Genomic DNA, 21,888 nt, shown 5'->3' with positions numbered 1-21,888 from the left:
TGCCTTTCCTCATATTTCAGTTAGTTCACGCTGAGATCTACTTCATGCCCAACACTGGATGTGATGAGGCTCACCACAACTTTAGCACATTTAAAGGCCCGTCATAAGAGTCAAAATACAGTCGCCTCCATCATTGCGATTAAACGAACCTAGATCATTGCCTTCAGTACACTCACTGTAAGGTTTCAGCTACTCGATGTAATATGGTCTGTCAGGGCAATAGAAACCCTGAGAACCAAGAACTTAAGAGACAGATATTTTGTTGACTTTATGCCAGCTTATTAGACCAGGATTTCGACCCTTCAACACCGTCATCCTGAGCCTAGGGGACAACTTTTCTGATAATTAGAATAGTACCTAGATCTATCAACACGAACTTGGTGATGTGGTACGTGCTTCACTCCGTATCTAAAACTTGGTCACGTGGACAGACGCCATCACTCAAGAATCATCCTTGCGGTCATCAAGTCGAGGGTGCCTCTAAAGTGTCCATCAAGTGATCTGCGCAATAAACTTGTCCAGGCGTTCCGCAATTATCAGGACATACCGAAGAGCTGACTTGGTTTTTCAATTTTGTTTCCCAACAAGACACAGAGTTACACTTGGCCAAAGAGGCTCTTACAACCCCATAATGTTTAGTTACAGAGGTCGCGGCGGCCCATCGCGATCAACGCCTGCCAATGTTCAGTGCCAGAAATGCCTGAAGAGAGATATGTTTCTTGTGCTCTCATACTTGCGCCCGTACTGACTTTCTTAGAACGCCACTACTCTTACGAATGTAAAGCAACTACTCAGGAGCGTCCGTATGTGTCGCGTCCATCACGATCTCAGCAGTTGCGGAACCCCAAGCTTGTGCCCAAGTTGACAAATGAGACGTTAAATCCTCTGGAAAAGAAGTATGTTGATTCGGCTAGCCAATTCTTCTCATTTACTAACGTTCTCTCAGGGAAGGTGTTGCTGATGCAGAGTTAGCTAAAGCAGATGCTGAACGCGCACGCAAGCGCGAGCGCGAGGAGAGAGACGATGAGTTGATCGAATCATCTACGAAGCGTCACAGATCTGTATCCTCTCATTCGGTATCTACTTTCTCTACCGGTGCTTCGAGATCCCCTTCTCCTGGCAAAGATAGAGCTGCGTCACCTAAAGTCCGAGGACGAAGTCCTTATTCTGATAGCTCACGAGGCCGCGATCGAGACGGCACTCAAAGTCGCAGTCGCAGTTTCAGCTCGAACCGCAGCCGGAGCCCCCGTGTTGAAACTCAACGCAAGCGATCTGTGTCTGGCGATGATCGTTCTCTAGGAACTCATGAACGTCATAGTCAGTATCGATCTCGCGATCCACCGCCTTCTGATAGGGGCAACGCTCATATGAAACAATCGAGGAGGGACTCATCGGGGTCTCGCAGTCCAGTTGACTACCGAGGTCGACGTGATGAGGGTTCAAGGTCGCCCCAGTCTAGGGGAAGACGTGATGAGCGACCCGATCGGTCTGGTACTCGACACGAGCGTGAGAGACCTGCACCTCGTGGAGGATTTGATGGGAGGAGGAATGGTCGCGGTGGTCGCCATCAAGAGAATGCACGAGAGCGAAGTCTGAGCCCTTTTAGTCAACGATTAGCCATGACAAAGGCCATGAAGCAGGGTGGAAGATGATTATGGGTATAATTGTAAACATAGTGTTATCATGACAGCACAAGGCGCCGGACCCCCCAAGATGTAATACACAATGCAACGAAACAACATTTTAACGTACAACGAAAAGGCCGAGCCTTTATGCGCCCAGTGCAGCTTCCTCCTCCTTTTCGCGACGCTCCTCTTCCTCTTCCTCTTGTTCCCTAAGTCTTAGGCCTTCAACCAGCGCCACACCATCCATACCAGTCGCTTCACCGGTACCCTCAGCATCATCGACCGCCTTGTCCTTTTTGGCGGCCTTTTGCGCGCCGGTGATGCGATCGCGTACCAGGCGCGCGATTGCGTTGTCTGTTCGGACGTTGAGAACTTCCATCTTCCTGTCGAGTTCCCTCTTCAGATCCCAATTTGGCTTCTTCGGTTGTAGTTTGAATAGATCGACGCCTTTCTCATCCTGAGCCTCCTCTGCTGCTTTTTGCTTTATTTCAGCTTCGACTTCAGCGGCTTGCTCTTCAAGGGTCGGGTTTTCAAGGCTAAGGGTTGGATCTTGCTCGAAGCCAAGCTTAGGGCCTCTTGTTTCGGGATCGTAATTGCGACCAGACACATGTAGCCGTGATACATCTGGTTCTGTGGGAGGGGAAACAGCTCGCTCTGATTCGGGCGCAACAATTTCGTCTGCTGGTTGTTTACGCTTGAGGTTCTTGAGCTTTGCGAGCCTAGCTTTTCGGTCGTCTGAAGCAGCGCTAAGGCTGGCGTGTGATGAGGACATGGTGAAAAATTATTCGAGATTATTACACAAGCGCGTAAAGAACGTGAGGTCAGTATAGGGCTGAAATGACCGCGATGTGGTGAAGCTTCAAGGTTGGAGGGGTGTAAAATGGAAATTCAAGATCTATGCATTTCCTTCTGAAGCTAGCGCGTCAATGAACGTAGTTGCAGCTGAGAAGGTACTAACTTAGGTAGGCGCGGACAGGCAAGCGCCACTAAAAAAACAGTCGGCAGGGGTCGTGCTTTAGAGGTCCGTAGGTACTACCTAAGAATTGAGCTAAAATTTATAGAGGCAGTTCATATGAGCGACTTGGGCGGGCAGAGATTTGGATTTTCTACAACCAAGAACATTAACCCACCTCAAATTTCAGCCCCAACGAGAGACGGCGACGAGACCGCTATTCACTTAGCGATCATTATGCAGGCGTCTGACCTGGAATTAACGCCGACCCGGAGGATATGCCAGCGGCTCTCATGCTCCGTGCCTGCACAAGGCTCGAGTCCTCTGTGACGGCACAGACATGGACACGAAGGACTGCAACTCTCGCTTTACGACAGAACACAACGAGGAACCGCTCAATACTGAATCGACCATACCATAGTGAAGCACGCTCAACATATGCGGAAGAAGGTACTCAAATATTATCACAACTACGGCTTCGTAAAACAACTACGAATTCACCCGATACCAGTACAGCCGAAGATACGCAGGGCTCTCGAGCGAGTTCTGGTTCGCAATGGAGGAGTAACCAAGATCAGCGCAGCTTTCGGGAACATAAAGATAGACGAATATCAAAGACAAGAAGCAAAGGCCCCTCAAAGACATTGCCGGACGCACATTTTTATCAGCAAAGACCGACTCGGGACCCGGAATCTATTCGAAAAGCTGCCGAATATCGTCAAAAGGCAAAAGAAAGAGAAAAGAGGCAAAGGGAAAAGTACGATCAATGGGGCTATCTGCGCCACCAATACTCAGGCGATGAGTTGGTTACTGTGAAAAAGCAATTCAACTCCTGGCATGCAAACTTGGATGCAATTACAGCCCAAACTAAACCGAAATCATTTTCCTGGCGAGACGATGGGCAGTTCCTGTTCGAACTGGAAAATGTCTCGGAGATGGAGAAGACCTGGAACGAACTGGACGTTGAAGTACGAAAGGAAAAATGGCCAGGCGTTATGCTATCAACCCTCTATGCACGTCCAGAAAAGGCCATCCAAGTCCTCGAGGCTACCTTAGATCCTCTTCCGCCCGGTTACGCGATGGCCGGTGTAGCTGAGTTTTGTATCTCGACCTTGAATCTCAAGGACACCAAAGTCATGCATGACCGTGTCACGAAGGCCGATGAGGTGCTCGAACTCTTCGCCAAGATGATAGCGGACGTACCCTCTGGTCATGTTCCTCTACGTCAGAGCACCTTAGGTCTCGTTGCTACAAAGTTGCCAGTCGAGCAAACAGCAGAGGTTTTCCAGATTCTGCAACGATCGGAAATCAAGCTACATCGAAATACACTCCTGAAGTTCGCCTGTAAACTTGGACGTAGCCATACGCACAAAGAACAGGCTTTCCAGATTCTGCGCAGTATTGCGGAAGAAAATCACGACCTGAACTCACCATCCATTGCGAGTGTTATCACTACGCTATTACATACTAAACCAAGACCACAACACACATGGTCCGAGTCGGAGGATTCCTTTTCACCTCAGCGTGCCATGGAATATTTTCTAGAACGCGGCTTTTCTCCGAACCTGGTCAGCTTCACGGCTTTGATCGAGTCTCTATGTTTGCAAGGTGACATCGATGAAGCTGTTCGGCTTCCGCTATTGCTGGCGGAGAACGGCGCTCAGCTTGACCGTCGGTGCTACACCACTGTATTCAAGGGTGCCAAAAACAGCCTCAAAGCGTTCAACATACAGCGTGCCCTCGATGTTGCTCGAGCAGCAAAGGTACCACTTGTTGATGTACTCAACAATACGCTCCATTCTATCTTTTACTTTGCGGAGATGGAAAGCCGCGATAAAAGATATCCAGCACCGTATGTGGTACCCTTGTTTGGGCCTATGCTTCGTGTCTACGCCAAAAGATTTGATCTGGAGCCTTTACAGTGGCTGTTGCCCGACACTTTGCCCTTGCTTCTCAGTCAAGACAACATGGACGGCACTGAAAAGTTCAGGTGGGGTCCGCAAAGACATTGGAACTTCAAGAGCACCATCGTTCCTGTCGTGAATGAGTTCTTTGATAGCAATGATGGCCCCTTACGGAAACCAAATACGCAGACGCTGGCAATTATGATGCGAGGATACATCAAGACAATCCACCGGCCTTACGACTTGATGTCTTTCTATACCTGGTTCAAATCCCGTCTAGAAGAGCGTGGTACTGAGCTGAACTTAGCCCAACAGCTAGTCAAGGAACAGGGAAGCATCATCCATGACACACTGATTCTGGTCATGCTGGAGCGAAAGGTCCTCCTTCGTCCAGCACTACAAGTCTTTGGCGATATGCTTCGCGACTCATTAATCGCCAAGCCTTCAGAGGAAGGCAAGCAAGGAATTTTGAGCGAAAACTTTCCTGTTCACCCAGCACCAAATTTGTTCACTTTCAGTATTCTCCTTCATGGGCTTCTCATGCGAAGAGAGACAATGTTGGCAGAGCAAGTCCGACAAGCGTTGCGTGAAAACAATTTGGAACCCAATGCCATTACTTGGAACACGCTTGTCAAAGGCTACGCTGCGATGCAGGACCTGTCTCGAACGGTTGACGCACTACAAGACCTTGAGGCTGCTGGATACAAACCAGATATGCATACATTTAAAGCCTTTGCCAAGTTAAAAGATCAAACTCGGGCACTGGAAATGATGGAAAAGATTATTGATGAGAACAGGAAGAGGCTGGAAGAGCACCAGTTACAATAAATGTATAACATGACAGGAATGGATGAGATGGGTATGGGCTAAGCAGCGGAACGGCGATCGCTGCGATATAGCATCAATGATGTATCATAGAGTTGACATATGATGTCTGGAATTTTGGATATAAATATGAGAGACCACGCACGACAGCGAATGAGGAGTTCGGATTGTATAACTGTTATATATCATTTGACTAATTCATATCCCAAAAACGTGTCTATATGCAGGTGGTCTAAGGAATTTCCATGGCCGAGAGCCATTCAATAAGCCGACTCTAAACAACTTAATAACCGAATCTCTCCTCGACGACGGGCTTTTGAGATGTTTTATACTATCCATACCTAAGGCTCGTGGCCTTCTCTCTTGTTTTCCAGCTTCTCTCGGCCCTGAACTACCTGTATCCGATGAAGCTCGCCTCGATTCCACGCCAGCTCTCATTGAGTGGAGTTATGTGGTCGCTTTAGGTTATCTCCGCCCAACTAAGAAACCTCACAAATAACGCTCACTCGATCATCACCGGATAAAGCCCATAAAGGTCTAATACACGCATATCTTTCAATTTTGTTCTTTCATATCGAACAAAAGTTATATACCACTGCGAGCAAACTTTGTTGTGACTAAACAGCCGAGTTCACGTTGCCGCTGCCATCAATCATTGACGATTCCAAAAACACCGTTCAGACTCGTGATTCTTGAGATAATCACCGGGCCAATCAATGAATGAGTCATGACCGAGTCCAATATGAAGCATCTTACTGGCGTTTTCAGAGCCACCGACACTCACAAAGTCACACGGAATCGAAAGCCTGTCTCCTGCACCGCATGTCAGAAGCGCAAATCCAAGTGTGACCGAGCAAAACCCTCATGCGGCGCCTGCCTTAAGCGAGGCGATCCAAATATCTGTATCTATGGAGATGCGGGGTTTCCGGGAGGAAAGCAAGATATGCAGCTCAAAGTGGCCAAGCTGGAAGAAATCGTGATGCGTCTCGCGGCGGCATCAAAAACCTCCAGTGTGCCTACCAATATAAGCACAGGAACGAGTCTAAGTGGACACTCATCTCTGGGAATGGAAGAAGGCTCTGATGCTGCGTATCATGGAGAGACATCATGGGAGGCTGTATTCAAGAGCATCAATGATATTCAAAGTGTTCTTGATACTCCAGATGAGCCTGACCACCATGACGAGTCTGAGTTTCAACCTGTTGCACCGGACATTGCAATCGGAGGAATATGTCCTATCACAATCATCGATATTCGAAGTAGTTTGCCCTCTCGTCAAGATGCAGATGTCCTTGTCAGGACTTACTTCAACTCAAAGTTCCTCGCCATTCCGTTCATCCACGAGCGGCATTTTTGGAGGCGCTATGAGCTTTTATGGAGTGCCTCTCATGAGCCTAACTTACTATGGTTGAGTATAATGTTTTCGGTGCTCGGTCTCGGTGCCATGATTTCGAGAGTGCAGAACCGTCATCTCGAATCTGTACAGGGTCCTAAGTTCTATATACAACGCTCGGCTCAATGTCTTGTCACTGGAGAATACCTCAAAGCCAAGGCATATTCTGTCGAGGCGCTCATGATGTATGCTCATTCGCGCAATGTGACCAAGGAGGACTCAGATGCTACTATATGGTCTTTCTACTCACTTGCGGTTCGCTTGGCGCAACGCAGGGGCTATCATCTTGACGCCGCCAGAGTGTCAACTACTATCACCCCTTTCGAGGCTGAAATGCGCCGAAGGACGTGGTTCATGGTTCAGACTTCTGATTTGCTCTTCTCGTTTCAGCTTGGAATGCCTCCTATGGTATATCAGGAAGTATGCGATGCTGGGCACCCTAGGAATCTATCAGACAACGACTTTGATGAAGACACTGACGTGCCTGAATCTCGACCTCCGACTGAACCTACACCAATGCTCGCGTGGCAGATCAAATCCCACCTCTGCCGCCTCTTAAGACGTGTCCTCCGGCATGTCCTCCGTGTTGAGTCACCGCCGTATGAGGAGACTTTGGTACTTCAGGCTGAGTTAGAAGCATATCACAATACCGTGCCTGAATGCTTCTGTATACGCCCTATTGCCTCCACTCCGTGGGATGTGCCCGGCTACACCATCATGCACCGACTCATCATAGAAGTATCGTACCTCAAAACCATTTGCATACTTCATCGCCCATATCTTTGTGCCAATAGAAACCAGGAACGTTATCGAAGGTCCCGTGAACTCTGCCGCGCCGCGGCTATTCGAGTCGCTGAGATTCACCTCGAGTTTGAGCATGAGATTCAAGATGGGGGACGCATGTACAAGGATCGATTTTTGCTCTCAAGTCTCACATTACATGACTTTTTAGTTGCGGCCATGATCCTTTGTCTAGATCTTCTGGAGTCGACCGATATAGCGTATGGCCATTGTTGTATTTGTCTGTGAGCATTGCTAACAAACAGACAGCCAACAAGTCAAGTTGCAACATGTACGGATACTGGAGCGTGCTCACGAGGCCTGGCAGCAGCGCGGCGTACACTCCAAGGATGCACTATATGGATCCAAGGTTATTCGCTCGACTTTGGATCGAGTTGCCATGCCGCTAGGCACGATGTCCAGTTTAGGAGCTCAAGGTCTGGTCAGCATAACATATCCCTATACCGAATCGACTGTATGCAGTGAGATTTCCGACTTTACTATGCCAGATATGAACTTTTCTGGAGATTACGAAGAGTTCCTTCCTCTGAATACCATTTTCGGGCCTACCGAGGGCTTCGACTGGGTCAGTTTATCGGTGTAGACCTTTCCTCGAGCCACCCACTAACACGCAGTAAGGCATCAATCAGCCAACTCTAGGGCTGCATACAAGGCCGCAGATGCAGACTTCCATCCTTCCATTACTCTGGCAACGAGTCTAACTGAAGAGACTTCCAGGCCGTGTATTTGTTGTCGTCGCGAGTGGTCAGAACCAGGTCGCATCGCCCATAGCCACAATCAGCTGAAGCCCCTTGAGATGGGGTTATTTGCCGCATATCAGGTTCCATATCAGGTAAACAAGTATCAGAAAAGTACACAAAGTTGAACAAAATGTGTCCGCCATGCTAATAATTAATAACGTTAATGGATATCTTCCTGCAGGTTTCCGCTTCCGCTTCCGCTTCGCTTTGTTTATCGCTCATAAGTCGTAGCACATGTAACACAATACAGCAACCAAATATGCCACCATCCTGATTCATCACATTCATCCATCCTTTTATCTCATCACATGAGGTTTTCTACCTCCAATAATCCAACACAGTAAATCTCGTACCGCCTCCATTAAGAATTGCTTTTCGCCACTTTCATAACCCATGCCAGTCAGCGGGAGTCCGCTGAAATCAACAAAAACCACAAACGTAAAATAAACAAAACCAGACCAAATAGAGATACAGCGAGAGGGCCCATCGCTGTGGGTTTCCCAACGCTAGAATCTGACCATTATTGTCAAGCATATATGAACATATGTGAACTCCTCGGGCCAAGAAAAGTCAACATAAACACACCAAGGTATCGTGTTACGAAGATGAGAAGGAAAACGGCAACGTAATATATCAATATTAAGAGGCGATGCCACGTAAGACTCTTGCGGGGTTTCCAGCTACAATCGTAAAAGGGGGGACATCCTAAACCATATGTTAATATAATGCCCGGACAGAGTTTTGCAAGCCATACCTTGGTGACAATCGATCCAGCACCGACAGTGCTACCCTTGCCAATTGTCCTTCCGGGAAGGATTATGGCACCTCCACCAATCCAGCAGTCCTGTTCAATGGTGATCGGTTTGCCTACCTGAGGACCTTGACTTCCCTGGCGTTTCTTAGGGTTGACAGGTAGCCCTGCCGTGAAGATACTGACGTTTGGTCCAATCACGCAGTTATCGCCGACCTTTACTTCACACACGTCGTTGATTGTACAGTTGCGCCCAATGGCAACATGATGACCAATGGTGATATTGTAGCCATAATCGCAAACAAAAGGTGTCTCAACAGCGACATTTCTTCCCACGCGGCCCACGTTGGTGATTGGAGAGGCTTCAGTAGGGGAAACTCGAACAGGGTCGCGGGGCTGCAAAATCTCAAGGAACAAACGAGCACGCTCCTCGGGAGATATACCGTTGAGGTTGTTGAATCTCCAGCAAGCGGCGGAGCAACGCTCACGTTCCAGACAGAGCTCCTTGTCGAAAGGGTAGAAATGGCGCCCTGACAGCATCTCCTCCTTTTGGGTCCGTCTCGGAAACTGCGAATGGGACAGTGCCAATTGAGCAGCTACTTGGGCGTTGGATGTCGGCGCGGGTGGAGGGGGAGCAGGGCTATTGGTCCGTGTTGGATGCAGAATGTTGATCTGCGGAAGCTGGTTCCCAAGGTGAGTAGAGTCTGGTTCTGTTCTGCTCAGGTCATGCAACGGAGGCACGCGTTGATATTCTTTAGCCATTCTTTCTCCAAATGGTGGTGGTGGTGGTTGAGGATTTGCGCTGACGGGAGTTGGGAATACGTTGGCGGGAGTATAGGGCAAGGCAGAGAGTTTATTTTCTGGGCTCGCAACAGACGCGCTGGGCAATGTTGATGCTGTTGGCCGGTCGTCATCGGTCACCAGAGGGCGGCCTTGTGGGGGGTCTATTCGAAGGGCCTGGCCTCGGTAGGGTGGCAGGGGTTCACGCTTCACCGGCTGGTTTCCATACGGACTTTGCTGAGGCATTCCGTATGCTCCTGGCGGAACATATGTCGGGTCCTTGGATTCGAGAGGAACTGCTGCGGATTTGTTATCAGGCTTCTGCCATCCTGGTCCACGTTGAGGAGGATAGCCCGCACAGACAAAGCTACCACGAAGACAGTTTCCACCTAGGAAAGTGTTAGTGACATGAATCGACAACAGACATAACCCAAGGCAGCTTACACTCGGGCTTCTGCTCATCGCATTTCTTCTTACGCTTGCGGCAAGTAAGGCACCCTGTCTTGGTACGGTTGCTGAAATTCCTCTTTCGTTTCTTAGAATCGTGCTGCAGAAGTCCATCACGTCTCTGATCAGATGTGTACTGGCCTCCATATATAATGGAATGATCGTCAGCATCTGGGCTGGCATTGGAGTAGTCGCCATGGTCGAACTGGCCGGTAGCTCTGCGAAGTGCATCGCCAATTTGCTCTTCTGTTTGACCATGGGGGGTGGTGGCAGAATTTTGTTGAGAGTCATAGCTACGCTCATCGCGTGCTTGATGTGAATACCAAGAATCCCTGTCTCGATGCTCGTCGCCATATGGACGGTAATCTCTTGATGGTGTCTCGTAAACCTCACGGGGTTCGTGATGCGGGTGGGCGGAATCCGGCGTATTTGCATGTACAACCTGTTCTCGCCGTATCTCGACAGAATCAGACCGCTTTCTCTTATGAGAGCCTTCTACGTCGGGATAGCCAGGTGATTGGAAAGATGGCCTTTCCGCACTTTGAACTGGGGCCTGGGTTGATGACAATTCCGGTGTGGGCGGAGGTTGAGACGCGGTTGCGTTGTGTGCGCGTTCCTCTATAGACGAGATTTTTTCGATGGTTACAGCAGGCGGATCTGAAGTCCGGGGCGAGCCCCCATTGAGGGCTGTAAAAGATGCCATGGTGAGCCGCTGAGTATGGCGAACAGTGGCGTGCGTGTATATAAGAGACTGAGTGGTGCGTCAGGCGTCAGGGAAACGCGATTAGGCCCTGAGGCTGGCAAGCTCACTCCGATAGATCCGATGGTAGCTGTGATGCGTGGCTATAGATCTACGACTGACTCAAAGATGCTTTCGGCCAAACTGGTAGATATGAAGCTTTATCCAAGCCAAGAGGAGGTGGCGACACTGTGTTATGAGTTGAGCCCAGCTGAACTGCAGTCGATGATGATTGATTTAACGAAAGTCGGTCCGTCGTCTTATAATACAACCAACGGTTTGAATCCAGAGCGTTATTGGCCGAGATTCCGTTTAAACAATGAGTGATGACAAAGAGGCAAAGCCAATACCCCTAATTGCCAATAAAATGATATGATATAAGAGAGGAGAGGAGAAGAGGCGTTGTGATGCTCGATCTCAGGATACAAGACAGTAACCAGACTGATGTCTCGCGATTTGTTCCGTAGAACTAGACTGAAGTTGTGATTTCACTTGGCACTCAAGGCCGAGGTAAAGAACGAATGTAAGTCAACTGAACAAATAGCCTGAAAGCCTGTTAAAGATGCGCGCTCGTGTACAAAAGGCCAAGGTGAGATAATCGGGTTGAGAGCACAATTGCCCGTTGAGTAACGAAAAAACGGGTGGTTGTAGTTTGGAAATGACGAGAGTCGCCGCGCTTGGGGCGTCGAAAGGTTTTGACGCGCGATTAAGTCAAACTGCGTCTGTAATAATCGGCGAAAAAAAAAATTGGCTGGGGGTGTTCGCGGCGGGGAGCTCAGATCAATTCTAGGCTGGCGGGACGGGGAGAGGGAGGGGGGGTCTCTTCTGGTGGAGGGTAGGAGGAAGGATGAGGATGAAGGGGAAGAAGAAAGAAGACGAAGGATCGAGATTTAGAGTGAGATGCAAGATGAAGTGAGGGCGTGTCGGGAAGGAAGGGACCAGCGAACGAACAGACGAACAAACGCAAGGCAGGAGAGGGACGGGACAGAAGAGCCCGAAGAAGGAGAGAATGGATATGGATGTGAGAGAGCCCCAGCAAGGGTCCTGAGGGCAAGCAGGTACGAGGAAGGAAGACTCAAGACCGGAGTGAGATCGGGTCAACAGGCTAAGGTAAAGCTAAAGAGCGAGAGGCAGTGAATGAACGACATCACAGTTGGAGACAAGCAGATAACGGTACCACGAATACAGATTAACAAGCATTGCTCTACTTACTACTCAGTCTACCGATTAGGTAGACGGACAATATGTTCGAGTAACACCAGAAGCGCTCAAATTGTTTCAGCTTGACGACCATCCAAATCAGTTCAACGACGAAGCAGAACATCCAGTCATGAGTGAAATGATGTGAGGTACGGATTTCGATGTGAGTTTGAGAGACTTCGAAATAGAATAGCGTTGTACTGACTTGTAATCCTCACCCTCGACTTGGTCAACAAGGGAGGGGTGAGTGTATAGATCAAGAGCTTGGGGGCCAGGGGACCCTTGGATTTGGAAACGGACACAAAGAAAGGTGGGTAGGGTGCTGCAGGCAAGCGGACGGGGCGCGCGGTTGGTGTTGTTGGTTCCGTTTCTGTTTCTGGTGTCCTTGCCAGGCAAGGCAAGGCAACTTGTGATAATAGACGTGGGTGGTGGTCGGTCGTAGCCATACTTCAAGTGCCAGCAGTGCCCTTGAATTAAAGCTAAGCTAGCTCTTCATTGCTATGCGCGTGAGTTGACGGGGCGAGCTAGTGTCGTGCTCCAAACCATAGGTATGTCTTGTAAGAGCTACAACGCAGTTAGCAAGGAGCGGGCGGTTGAGCTAAAGATTGGCTGTTGTAGTATTCTTGTCACAGGATCAGACAACGAACGGATGAACAAATGACAGGCACCTTGCAACAACAGCTCCGAGAGTTTGCTACCTAAAAGCAATGTCTTCGAGGTCGCAACTCATGTCAACTCAAGCCTCCGAAGTCGCGGCGGCGTGGCGCTTCACACGGCGTCACTCGGCTACGAGGTGCGGTACCTCCGAGTCGACAGGTACCTTCACGCAACCCCAGGGTACCTGCTTGAATTGCAGTCTAAAGTAAAGTGCGTACCCAAGGCTGCAAAGCATGACCCTGCCTTGCTCTGCTGCCTCAAGGGTCTGAGCAACATCTCATCAAGTTATCAACCACAACCTCACCCAATACTGACTGTACTGTCTGTATCCGTACCTACTGCACCGCAATGCTTGACTGAAGGCTTTGCCACATCTGTAGCACTAGATGACTATCACCAGCTGTGATCGGTTATATCACGTCATTTCCCGACGCATGTTCAAGGGAATAAATCGCATAGACGGTCGGTCATTAGCGGTCAAGATGGAGAGTCTCTATAACGGATCCCATCGATGGAACAGAGTGTTTCCAGTGCTGGAGAAGGCCCATTTAAGCATTGGTACCTATTGGAAAGGGCGGAATCTGTCCGTTACTAGGTATTTCTACGGATACATACATGCTCCATGTATGCTCCCTCTCGCTCCTTACTGTAACTGGTTCTGGTGCTGACGCTGGCGTCTCGCTTGTGAGTCTCCCCCTCATCGAAAGACTCTGCTCTGGCGCTACCTTGCGCTCTCCCACATTCTTGGTCGCTCTGGCGCGGCCAACCCTCACTGGGCGCCTCTACTTGTAGCCAGTCGCGCGGCCCATGGCTGAGCGGTCCCTAGATAGTGGTAGTTTAACGACGGGGCTCCCTCGACCGCCCAGAATGCGAGAGTCTGTCGAGTCGAGAACTTACAGGGGGAGCTTCGATCAAAACACCGGGCGTCTCTTTAGCCAGCCCGCCTCAAGTGCGGATCACGGACCGTGCTACACTGCTCTGCCGCGGTCTTCAGGCTGGAAGTCAAGCAAAAGTATGGCATAGAATAGCACAGCACAGCATGGTATGGCATGTGTATACTATGTAAGTGTTAATATGATAACAATTGATGTCGAGTTGAGGTCGTCTTAGGCGACGATACCCAAGTGTTGTCAGCTGGCAAAGAGAGAAAGCTCGAATTCAAGGTTTCATCAACTGACTGCAATGTTCTGATCTGAGGAAAACTAATTTAGATAGCCTGTCGGCCTTGAATAGGTACTGTAATCAGGTAGTTGTTGGTCGTTTCAATTATCTGAGTCATCTCGTCTATCTCACGCGCGACAGTGACCCTCGGAAAACTGTGCCGCGAACATCCATCCGCTGCATATCAATCACTGACGATATGTAAATCTACTGATCTTGGCAAAAACTCTCCACCCGGGGTTGGAGAGGCGCCTTTCACAAGCTTTTCTTGTTGCTTTCTGCTTGCTTCATCGTCATCAATATTACCTACAGTACCTACCACCCACCAACCGCCACCGTCGGCGTCGGCGTCTTTGCCAACTCTTTCATGTTATGTTCTAATCAAGAAACTCCAGGCACAGCCAGTCGATCGCTGATATCACTTCACTTGACTGCACATACGATTCATGAGACATGATCAGACAAAATCTTGTCCTCAACCTGGAGCGGTAATAACCCGCGACCTCCAACGTGTACAGTACCCGCACCACGATCGCCATTGGGGTAATGATACCGGATCCAATAAGCGACCCTTGCCCGCCCTCAGAGGGATCAGTGTCACTGTCAGAGTAGAGAGAGCGGCGACATGCAAAACTCCGTCTCCCTGTTGGACGCCTGTAACTGACGCCTGCCGAGACGTACTATGGTAGTCGCGCGACTCTAAACCATCTTAGCCGAAGGATCCTTCATATGACACAATCAATACCTACCAGCCAGCCATTCTAGCGCATCTCATTTCTTCTTAGGGGTGCAATTTCGGTACTAAGGTATTGGCAACAACCTACAGTACTGTACCTTAGTACCCGGCTGTCAAATTTTACTGGAATCGACCACCATTACTGCTCTGAAACAATGTCTTTAGGTCAACAAGAGACGTCTCCAAGTCGACTACTACCTTCTCCAAATGGAGGTGGCAAAGTGAACTATTAATATCGTTGTCACTTTCGCAACCGCACCATGCATCTAGTACCCAGGTAGAAGAAGCACCTGCCTAGGATACAAGTGCTGTAATATCCGTAATAGGTCTTCTCTACCTATCCATGTTGGTTGCTCGCCAAGACCAACTGTTCAGGGCTTGTTTCTCATTAGCAGACTTATCAATTAATGCATTTATTCCAAACTCTCGTCCGCTCCGGCTCTTCAACCAGCGATAATAGGTTGGGAGTGTTCGCACCTGCTTTTCTTAGTTCTGGTGCTGTCTTAAACAACGACGAACTGCCAACCTGAATTGGATGTCGCACTAGTACATTTGCAGTTAGCTTTGAGCCTTCGCCGGCCCCTTCCCTGCGGTACAGTTGGGTGGAGAGCCATCAGCGTCCCCACTCGCTCTTGCCGCGGCACTGGACCAGTAGTGTAGTGCACCTACCTTTTAGCTTTTCCTAACGGAGGTGGAGGAAGGCACAAATCAAGAGCCTGTTGTATCGATCCATTTTTTTCACAACGATCCATCAACATCATCTAACTTCTGAGTCTCAAATCAGAGATTATCCAAAGCTCGTTTATCCAGGTATATTGTATGCCCAACGCCTGGACTACCCTAAAGCTACGGGTACTTCTGAGCGACACCGGCTACAAAAAGCGAACGTTGCCCAACCAGGCCGTTAACCTACCGTCCACCGCATATCGGCGGATGGGTGTCGGGACGTGTACATGCGCCTTCTCGCCCCAGCAACCAATCAGAGACGGTACTCCGGAGTCAGATCAGGGCTTTTACCAGGGTGTGGTTGTTCAGACACCTTAGACGAGACAGAATCCATTGACGCCGCGTCTAACACGCTAAGACCATTGTCTCGTGTCACTCGCCCGCCGTCCGCGGCTGTGCCATAGCTCAGAACCTAATATTGGATTATTGACCCGAGCTCACATACCTTCGGTCCGCTTAGAGCGTTTGGAACATCATAGCGCTTGAGCAAACACCAGGACTTACAGAACTTACCTAGCGAGACATGCGATAGCATCTGTTGAGCATACAAATACACGATGGGACTTGCTGACCTTGATATACCCCTGCTCTTTACGAATACTGGCATAAGAGTTGAGGCTGGCGCGCGTCTCGCTCGAATCCTCTCTGTGGCGGATGTATACGAAGACCCATAAATTGGCGGCCTCACCCAACCCTGAGACCACTGTCGCCTTGCTCAATACAGGGGCTTGATCATCATGAGGGTCACTTGAAGTTACTCGCAGAGGACCGGTTTTCAGGCTACAACATGCATGCATCCAGGTATGAAACATCTACAGGTTTATCAAGATAATCAACGCCTGGCAAGGTACCTAGTCAGTCTGATGAAATGGGAAACCCCAAACTTATCGTATTGTCACGTCGCCGTGCTGTTAGGTAGTCCACCCAACAAGCTTCGACTACTGAATGGACGGCAAACGGCATAACGTTGAAGTACTATGTATCAACAGAAATGATTGGCTCGACGAATGCCGATGTTCCTATTTTCGTCCACTACCTACAATACTGTATGCTAGCAGATCATCGCTGAGCTCGTGGCCAACAATCCTATGCAGAATATTTTTCTCAGCTGCCTCTCTCTGCTATAACCTCATCGATTTCGGGTCAAATCCTTCTCTTCTTCTTTCACATTCGTCAGGCCATCGAGAGTCTCAAGTACCTAGGTGGGTAAACTGCAGTACCACCCTTTTAAACCGCGGTAGGGGACGGCAGAAAGACAACACGAGACAAAAGCTTAGGGTGCCAGAATAACATAGCTTGGAAGATAGCCCGATCAGGCTTGAGCCGATCAAGATATTTTGTCTATGATGCGAATAGTCAGCTTTTCCGAGGTCTGTCTTGGTCAAGTTGTGATGAACACAGCCCGTTTAGCAGCTGTGATTGGCTAAATATTTGTTGGAACAGGGGGCTTTGTTCTCCGTGATCCAAAGCTATCACATCAGATAGTTGAGGACCTAAAGACAATGCTGTTGTGGTTTTAGCGCCTCTGGTTGCAAATCCATGGCCGCGCAGGTAATAGTCAGGTCTATATTACTGCACTTCTTGTTTCCAAATGCACACCGCTGTGTTGGCTACGACGTCGAGATAATGACTCTGCAGCTCCTGATGCACGCGAAAGCGCGGGGAAGCGGAGAGTCAATTCGGACGGTGGATATTCTCACCTCATTCCACTGACCAGGGGCATTGGTCAAACTTCAGACAATTACAAGGGTGTCCATTCTGTGTCGTATTGTGCGAATATTCTTCATGAGCGACGCCAACGCGAGAACGAGCCCGCGAGCCTGCAGAAACCAAACCTGGGATGGTCGAGTCACTCCTGTTGAGCGATCCAATGATTGATCAGCACGATAAAGTCGAAACGAACTTTGGATTGGAAGAATTATTCCGTGCTGCGGGTCTGAATACTACCCCTGTGGGTAAAACACTCAACCTGTGACTACAAAGATAACATCACTGGCGATCATTGCACGCACAGTAGTCGCGTTCTTGACGCTGGCAGGCAGGGAACATGACGGACTGTAAGTTTGTGCTTGTCATGACAGTTGGAATACCTACTGAAGGCACAAGACTGCCGAGTTGTATCCTGGTTTGCCAAGATCTAGCGTGTCCAAAGGTTCCTCCGGCCCAACTTTCACACATCTTGACCCTGTTGGCTGCAGCAGGCCGTCTTTCCTCGATAGATCCGTGGGGTCAATAATTCGGATTCAGTTCGTTACTCTGGGACGAATAAGCCCAAAATGCCGCCATTATCTGCGAAAACAAAGACATTGAGGGATATGCCAAATGCCGGGTGTGGTATGACGGTCGCTGGCAGCTTGAGCCATACTCTCCGTTCGAGTTTGGGTCTGGCAGATAGCATTGCAATCGATGACATGGTTGTATAGAGTCTCAAATAGGTTGTTGGTGGCTATTTGGTGTTGGTCGAGTTATGTTTCTTCGTATTAACTCCTTGCTTGCTTGCTGCTCCTGCTCCCCCACCCCCTTCGAATCGTGCATCAGATATCCATCGCCAGTACCATTCTTCTACTGTACGCCGCGGTGGCGCATGTGAAATAATATGCATTGTGTTGGTTGCTTGCGTATCGAGGGTGCACACTTTTGTTGTCACCTCATTTCCGAACGACAGCGGATTTATCCCTTGCTGGAGCTCGAGTAGAGAGAAGAGACACCGGTTATGATAATGCTGAATCCAGCCTCGCCACTTGGTACTCGTCAGCTGAATAATATCAGATTGAAGATGTCTTTCCGGTGTATATGTCGGATCTTGACTTCATGTCCGAGCATGCATGGGTATGATCACCAATGTGAGCGACCATACGGATACGATATCAGCCCTATAATAAACTCCAGCTATTAATCCGTAGTCGGACGACTCTTGATATTCAATGGAGATGCCATTATTAAAACATGTCGGCCTATGAGTATCGGATTGATCGATTCGCGAAGTCGTGGGTCGACACAGCTGTCAGCCAATCATAAGGCGTTTTACTGGATGCAATAGACGTCACATCAAAGAGCCTCAACACCACAAGGATATTTATCGTTCAGGACAACGATATAATATATTGCAGAGATGGATTTCTAATTATATCGCCGTCGTTTCATCTAAAAATACATCAACGGCGTTGACCCTAGCCTTACAGGTCCTATATCCAATGGTGCTTCACGAGTTTATAGCTAACCGCCAGCTAAGCGCCGGCCCTGCATCTGCATAGTTTATTTTCATCGCACAGTTGTTAGGAATGGTCATGATCTTGGCGCTTAGCAAGGGTCAATCTTATCTTAGATCAGATATCCTGATGCACATCATCGTCTCTGCAGGTTGAGAAGCAGTGAATCTGTTCTATTGTTAGACTATAGACGCCGACCCACGGCGTTCGCTTGTCATCATGCAGCAAAGGTGTTGGGCGTCTCGCTCAAAATAGATATCAAGATGACTTCATTCTCCCAAGTCATGGCCCTTGTTGAGGCTCCTGTGATCTATACACCATGCACACACTCTCTATTATAGGAGCCACGCCCCATCCTGAGTCTCCAAGGCGCCAAAGACGCAGGTTCCGAAGGAATGGCAGCGCTATCCAAGTCGATCTGAACCACTCGATTGGCGCTTGGAGGCCTGTTTAGGTAAGTAGAAGGATGACAACAACGACGTTGGAAGTAAGTCGAACAGGCCCAAGATGCCGGGTGCCCTCTCTACGCTCACTCCTAGCCACGTTATTCTCCAGGGGTCTTACTGAACCAGGGGGATAGATCATCTTCAGGGGCGATGCGTTGGTTATTTTAGAAACATGTTGCTATATTAAGAGATAGCCTCACTGCAGCCGCTGATGAACTGCAGATTCTTTAACGCAACGTCATCCCTGGTATCCAACACGCTTCCTAGCGCCCATTGCATCCCTCACGGTGTACTTCATTCGCCAAGATCTCTGGCTGTACCAACTGCACTCGCTGAATGAGCACTTTGATGCAAGCTCAAAGATGAGGATGGCATCTTCTGTCTGCCCCACGCAGTCAGGACGCTCATCTGTTGACATCAACACCCTCACTTAACTTCGCCCCTGAAGGGCGTAAGCTACTGCTAATGCAAGACTTTGAACAGTCACACAGGAGTCCCCACTCACGGCGCTTCAACACAGCATGATATGTTTCAGAAGACAAGATCTGTATGACTTCTAGTCTGAACAGCCATATATCTATCTTGCCCACACATCAAGCTCATGTGATACCCTGTCTCGCCAAAGCCCGGTTCATGCGTATAACAAATCCCAAACCAACGACTGCCGAACCTGGTAGATCTTGCTGCCATGCCGGCTCGGAGATCCCTGTGTTCCTGCAGGAACGTTGCTGAAGTTGGTTACGTGCAGCAAGTCACTGGCGCGTAGACCGATGTACTGTGGTACTTAGACGGTACATTCCAGTATCTTACTTCTTCTGCCGCTTGTTGCTCTTGTCACTGACACTGCTAAGAACACTAGCACTTCGTTTCTGTCTTCCGCCACTACTGCCGGGGCGTTCGTTCTTGTCGGTTTCAGTATTTTGTTCCGTTTCCTTGTTCGAAGCGACCGGGGTCTCGGCAGTAATGGCTGTTTCTGAAGCATCCTTGTTCTCATCTTCAGGGGCAGACGTGGCGTTACGATTTGTTTCTCCTTTGCTTGTTTCCGCTGTGGCGGTGGCGGCTCGGGTTTCTGAATCCTCACCATCCTTCTTCTCCTGTTGAGCAGGGTCGTTACCTGTGGTGGACTCGGGCGCCATAGCTTTCTCGCGCTCCGCCTTCTTTGCCTGCTCAGTCTTGATCTCATGGTCAAGCTTGTCCGATACCTTACGAGCATCAAGCAGGCTGTTGACTGCAGCAAGCAGCTGTTCATACTGGTGAGTAGTCGCTGCGGTAGGCATAATAAGCTTGCTAGGCACGTCCAGTTCGTTGAGCACATTTGTGATGCGCATTTGCTGTTGATTGGACTTGTGCGAGAATAACTTGTTGATCTTTTCGGTACGGAAAGTTGGCCCAGATCCCAGTCGGTCGTGATGAGTGACACCGTATAATAGCTCTTCTTGAGTTGTAAGTTTACGTCGCTCTTGTTGCTGTTGCTGGCCTTTCTTATTGTTTGCAGCTGTCGGCGTAGCAGCTGGGGCTGTTGATTCACGAGGTCCTGTAGATGCAGCTGTACTTTCGCGTCGCCCTGCCTCTTGTGCTGCCGCGGCAGCCGTGGCAGCAGCAGAAGCAGCAGCAGCAGTTTGTGGGGGTGCGGTACCAGAAGGACTGGTGCCGTCGCCTGGCATGAGCGACTTGCGCTTCTTAGTCTTGTCGGCGGTCATCAGATTTTGCAAAAGATTTTGCAGACCAGCAGAGGACTTGAAGGCATTGATATCTGTGTCCGATCTGGGATAGTCGAGACGGTTGTACAGCTCACGCCGCTCGTCGTTAAATCGTTCACTGCGTGCCAGTATTCGCTTAATCTCCAGCAAGAGAGACTCTTCTTCGCGGGCTTCTTCGCGTGACCGTGTCAAGGCGTTCAGCGCAAACTCCTTTCTCAACCTTTCCTGCTGAGGGTTGAAGTGTGCCATAAGCTCATGGAGGGAGAACTCGGGTTGTGTCATGTACTGCACGGGCTTCTGCGCTGCCATCATCTTCGAAGCAACCTCGTAATACCGCGCTTTGAGGTCTTCCAGTGTCCGGGACCTTGTTGCCGGCACAATAGCTTTGCTCTCGTCACCGTCCGCATCGGCCTCTCCATTAGTAGCTGGAGGATTCCATTCGTATCGATCCCAAATCAAGGGCCATCGAAGGTCAAAGTCTTGTGCCAGCTCCAACAGATAGTCCGTTTCCTCCTTGGTCCAATCAACATGTTGTAGTGACTGTTGATACTGCCCCTCGCTGTACTGCGGTACCGAAACCTGCACATTGTATTTTGCAAAAGCAGAATCCTCGAGCCCGTCTTTGGGCGGTTGCGATTGCTCTCCTTGACTGGTATGTTCTTGCGATGCATCGTTCTCCTCTTGCTTCTCATCCTTCCGCCTCCAATGTCGCAAAATGAAATCGGAATCGCCACGAGCCGAGTTTTTGAATGGACGCATTTCCCATCTAGCAGCAGGTTTCCGGTTGGCAAAGCGTCGCTTTTTAAAATGTGTGACTTCGGGGACGATGGCGATAGGATTGTCGCCGCCGAGATTGTGTACTTCACGCGCCAAACCCTTCAAGTTTGGTCTGGGAGCAGCAATCTTTTGCTTCTTGTTCGGACGGGGACCAGCAGCTCCATCCCCCAAGTTGAGAACATCGCGTACGTCGGAAGAAGTCATGGTTGGCGTATATCGTTGACGAGGGTAAACAAATGTAAGGTTGTTTGGTCCAAGAACCTCTAGATTCGACCTTTCATCACCAAAATTATCAAACCTGGCTACCCGTTTATATAGT

At 49.4% G+C, this 21,888-nt stretch overlaps 6 protein-coding genes across 6 annotated transcripts; 3 read left to right on the top strand and 3 right to left on the bottom strand.

Moving 5' to 3' along the window:
* Nucleotides 1–696: 696 nt before the first annotated feature.
* Nucleotides 697–1,652, top strand: FIESC28_08010 (uncharacterized protein; the record flags this gene model as incomplete). The annotated part of the gene is made up of 2 exons (XM_031162149.1): nucleotides 697–896; nucleotides 947–1,652. The coding sequence occupies 2 exons, from the start codon at nucleotides 697–699 to the stop codon at nucleotides 1,650–1,652; spliced, it is 906 nt and encodes a 301-aa protein (XP_031013772.1).
* Nucleotides 1,653–1,770: 118 nt separating this feature from the next.
* FIESC28_08009 (uncharacterized protein) lies at nucleotides 1,771–2,397 on the bottom strand (the record flags this gene model as incomplete). The annotated part of the gene is made up of 1 exon (XM_031162148.1): nucleotides 1,771–2,397. One exon carries the CDS (start codon nucleotides 2,395–2,397, stop codon nucleotides 1,771–1,773), a length of 627 nt encoding a protein of 208 aa, XP_031013771.1.
* A 458-nt stretch (nucleotides 2,398–2,855) lies between these two features.
* FIESC28_08008 (uncharacterized protein) lies at nucleotides 2,856–5,309 on the top strand (the record flags this gene model as incomplete). Its single annotated transcript, XM_031162147.1, has 1 exon — nucleotides 2,856–5,309. One exon carries the CDS (start codon nucleotides 2,856–2,858, stop codon nucleotides 5,307–5,309), a length of 2,454 nt encoding a protein of 817 aa, XP_031013770.1.
* A 739-nt stretch (nucleotides 5,310–6,048) lies between these two features.
* FIESC28_08007 (uncharacterized protein) lies at nucleotides 6,049–8,083 on the top strand (the record flags this gene model as incomplete). The annotated part of the gene is made up of 2 exons (XM_031162146.1): nucleotides 6,049–7,700; nucleotides 7,750–8,083. The coding sequence occupies 2 exons, from the start codon at nucleotides 6,049–6,051 to the stop codon at nucleotides 8,081–8,083; spliced, it is 1,986 nt and encodes a 661-aa protein (XP_031013769.1).
* Nucleotides 8,084–8,879: 796 nt separating this feature from the next.
* On the bottom strand, nucleotides 8,880–10,921 carry FIESC28_08006 (uncharacterized protein; the record flags this gene model as incomplete). Its single annotated transcript, XM_031162145.1, has 3 exons — nucleotides 8,880–8,945; nucleotides 8,995–10,160; nucleotides 10,216–10,921. The coding sequence occupies 3 exons, from the start codon at nucleotides 10,919–10,921 to the stop codon at nucleotides 8,880–8,882; spliced, it is 1,938 nt and encodes a 645-aa protein (XP_031013768.1).
* Nucleotides 10,922–19,898: 8,977 nt separating this feature from the next.
* On the bottom strand, nucleotides 19,899–21,773 carry FIESC28_08005 (uncharacterized protein; the record flags this gene model as incomplete). The annotated part of the gene is made up of 1 exon (XM_031162144.1): nucleotides 19,899–21,773. One exon carries the CDS (start codon nucleotides 21,771–21,773, stop codon nucleotides 19,899–19,901), a length of 1,875 nt encoding a protein of 624 aa, XP_031013767.1.
* Between the last annotated feature and the right edge of the window lie 115 nt (nucleotides 21,774–21,888).

This window comes from Fusarium coffeatum (genome assembly GCF_003316985.1).
Source record: "Fusarium coffeatum strain FIESC_28 chromosome Unknown BRIP53273_contig_180, whole genome shotgun sequence".
In the NCBI taxonomy this organism is placed as follows: domain Eukaryota; kingdom Fungi; phylum Ascomycota; class Sordariomycetes; order Hypocreales; family Nectriaceae; genus Fusarium; species Fusarium coffeatum.
Note: the sequence above shows the minus strand (reverse complement) of the source record. Positions and strands in the feature narration are given on the sequence as shown.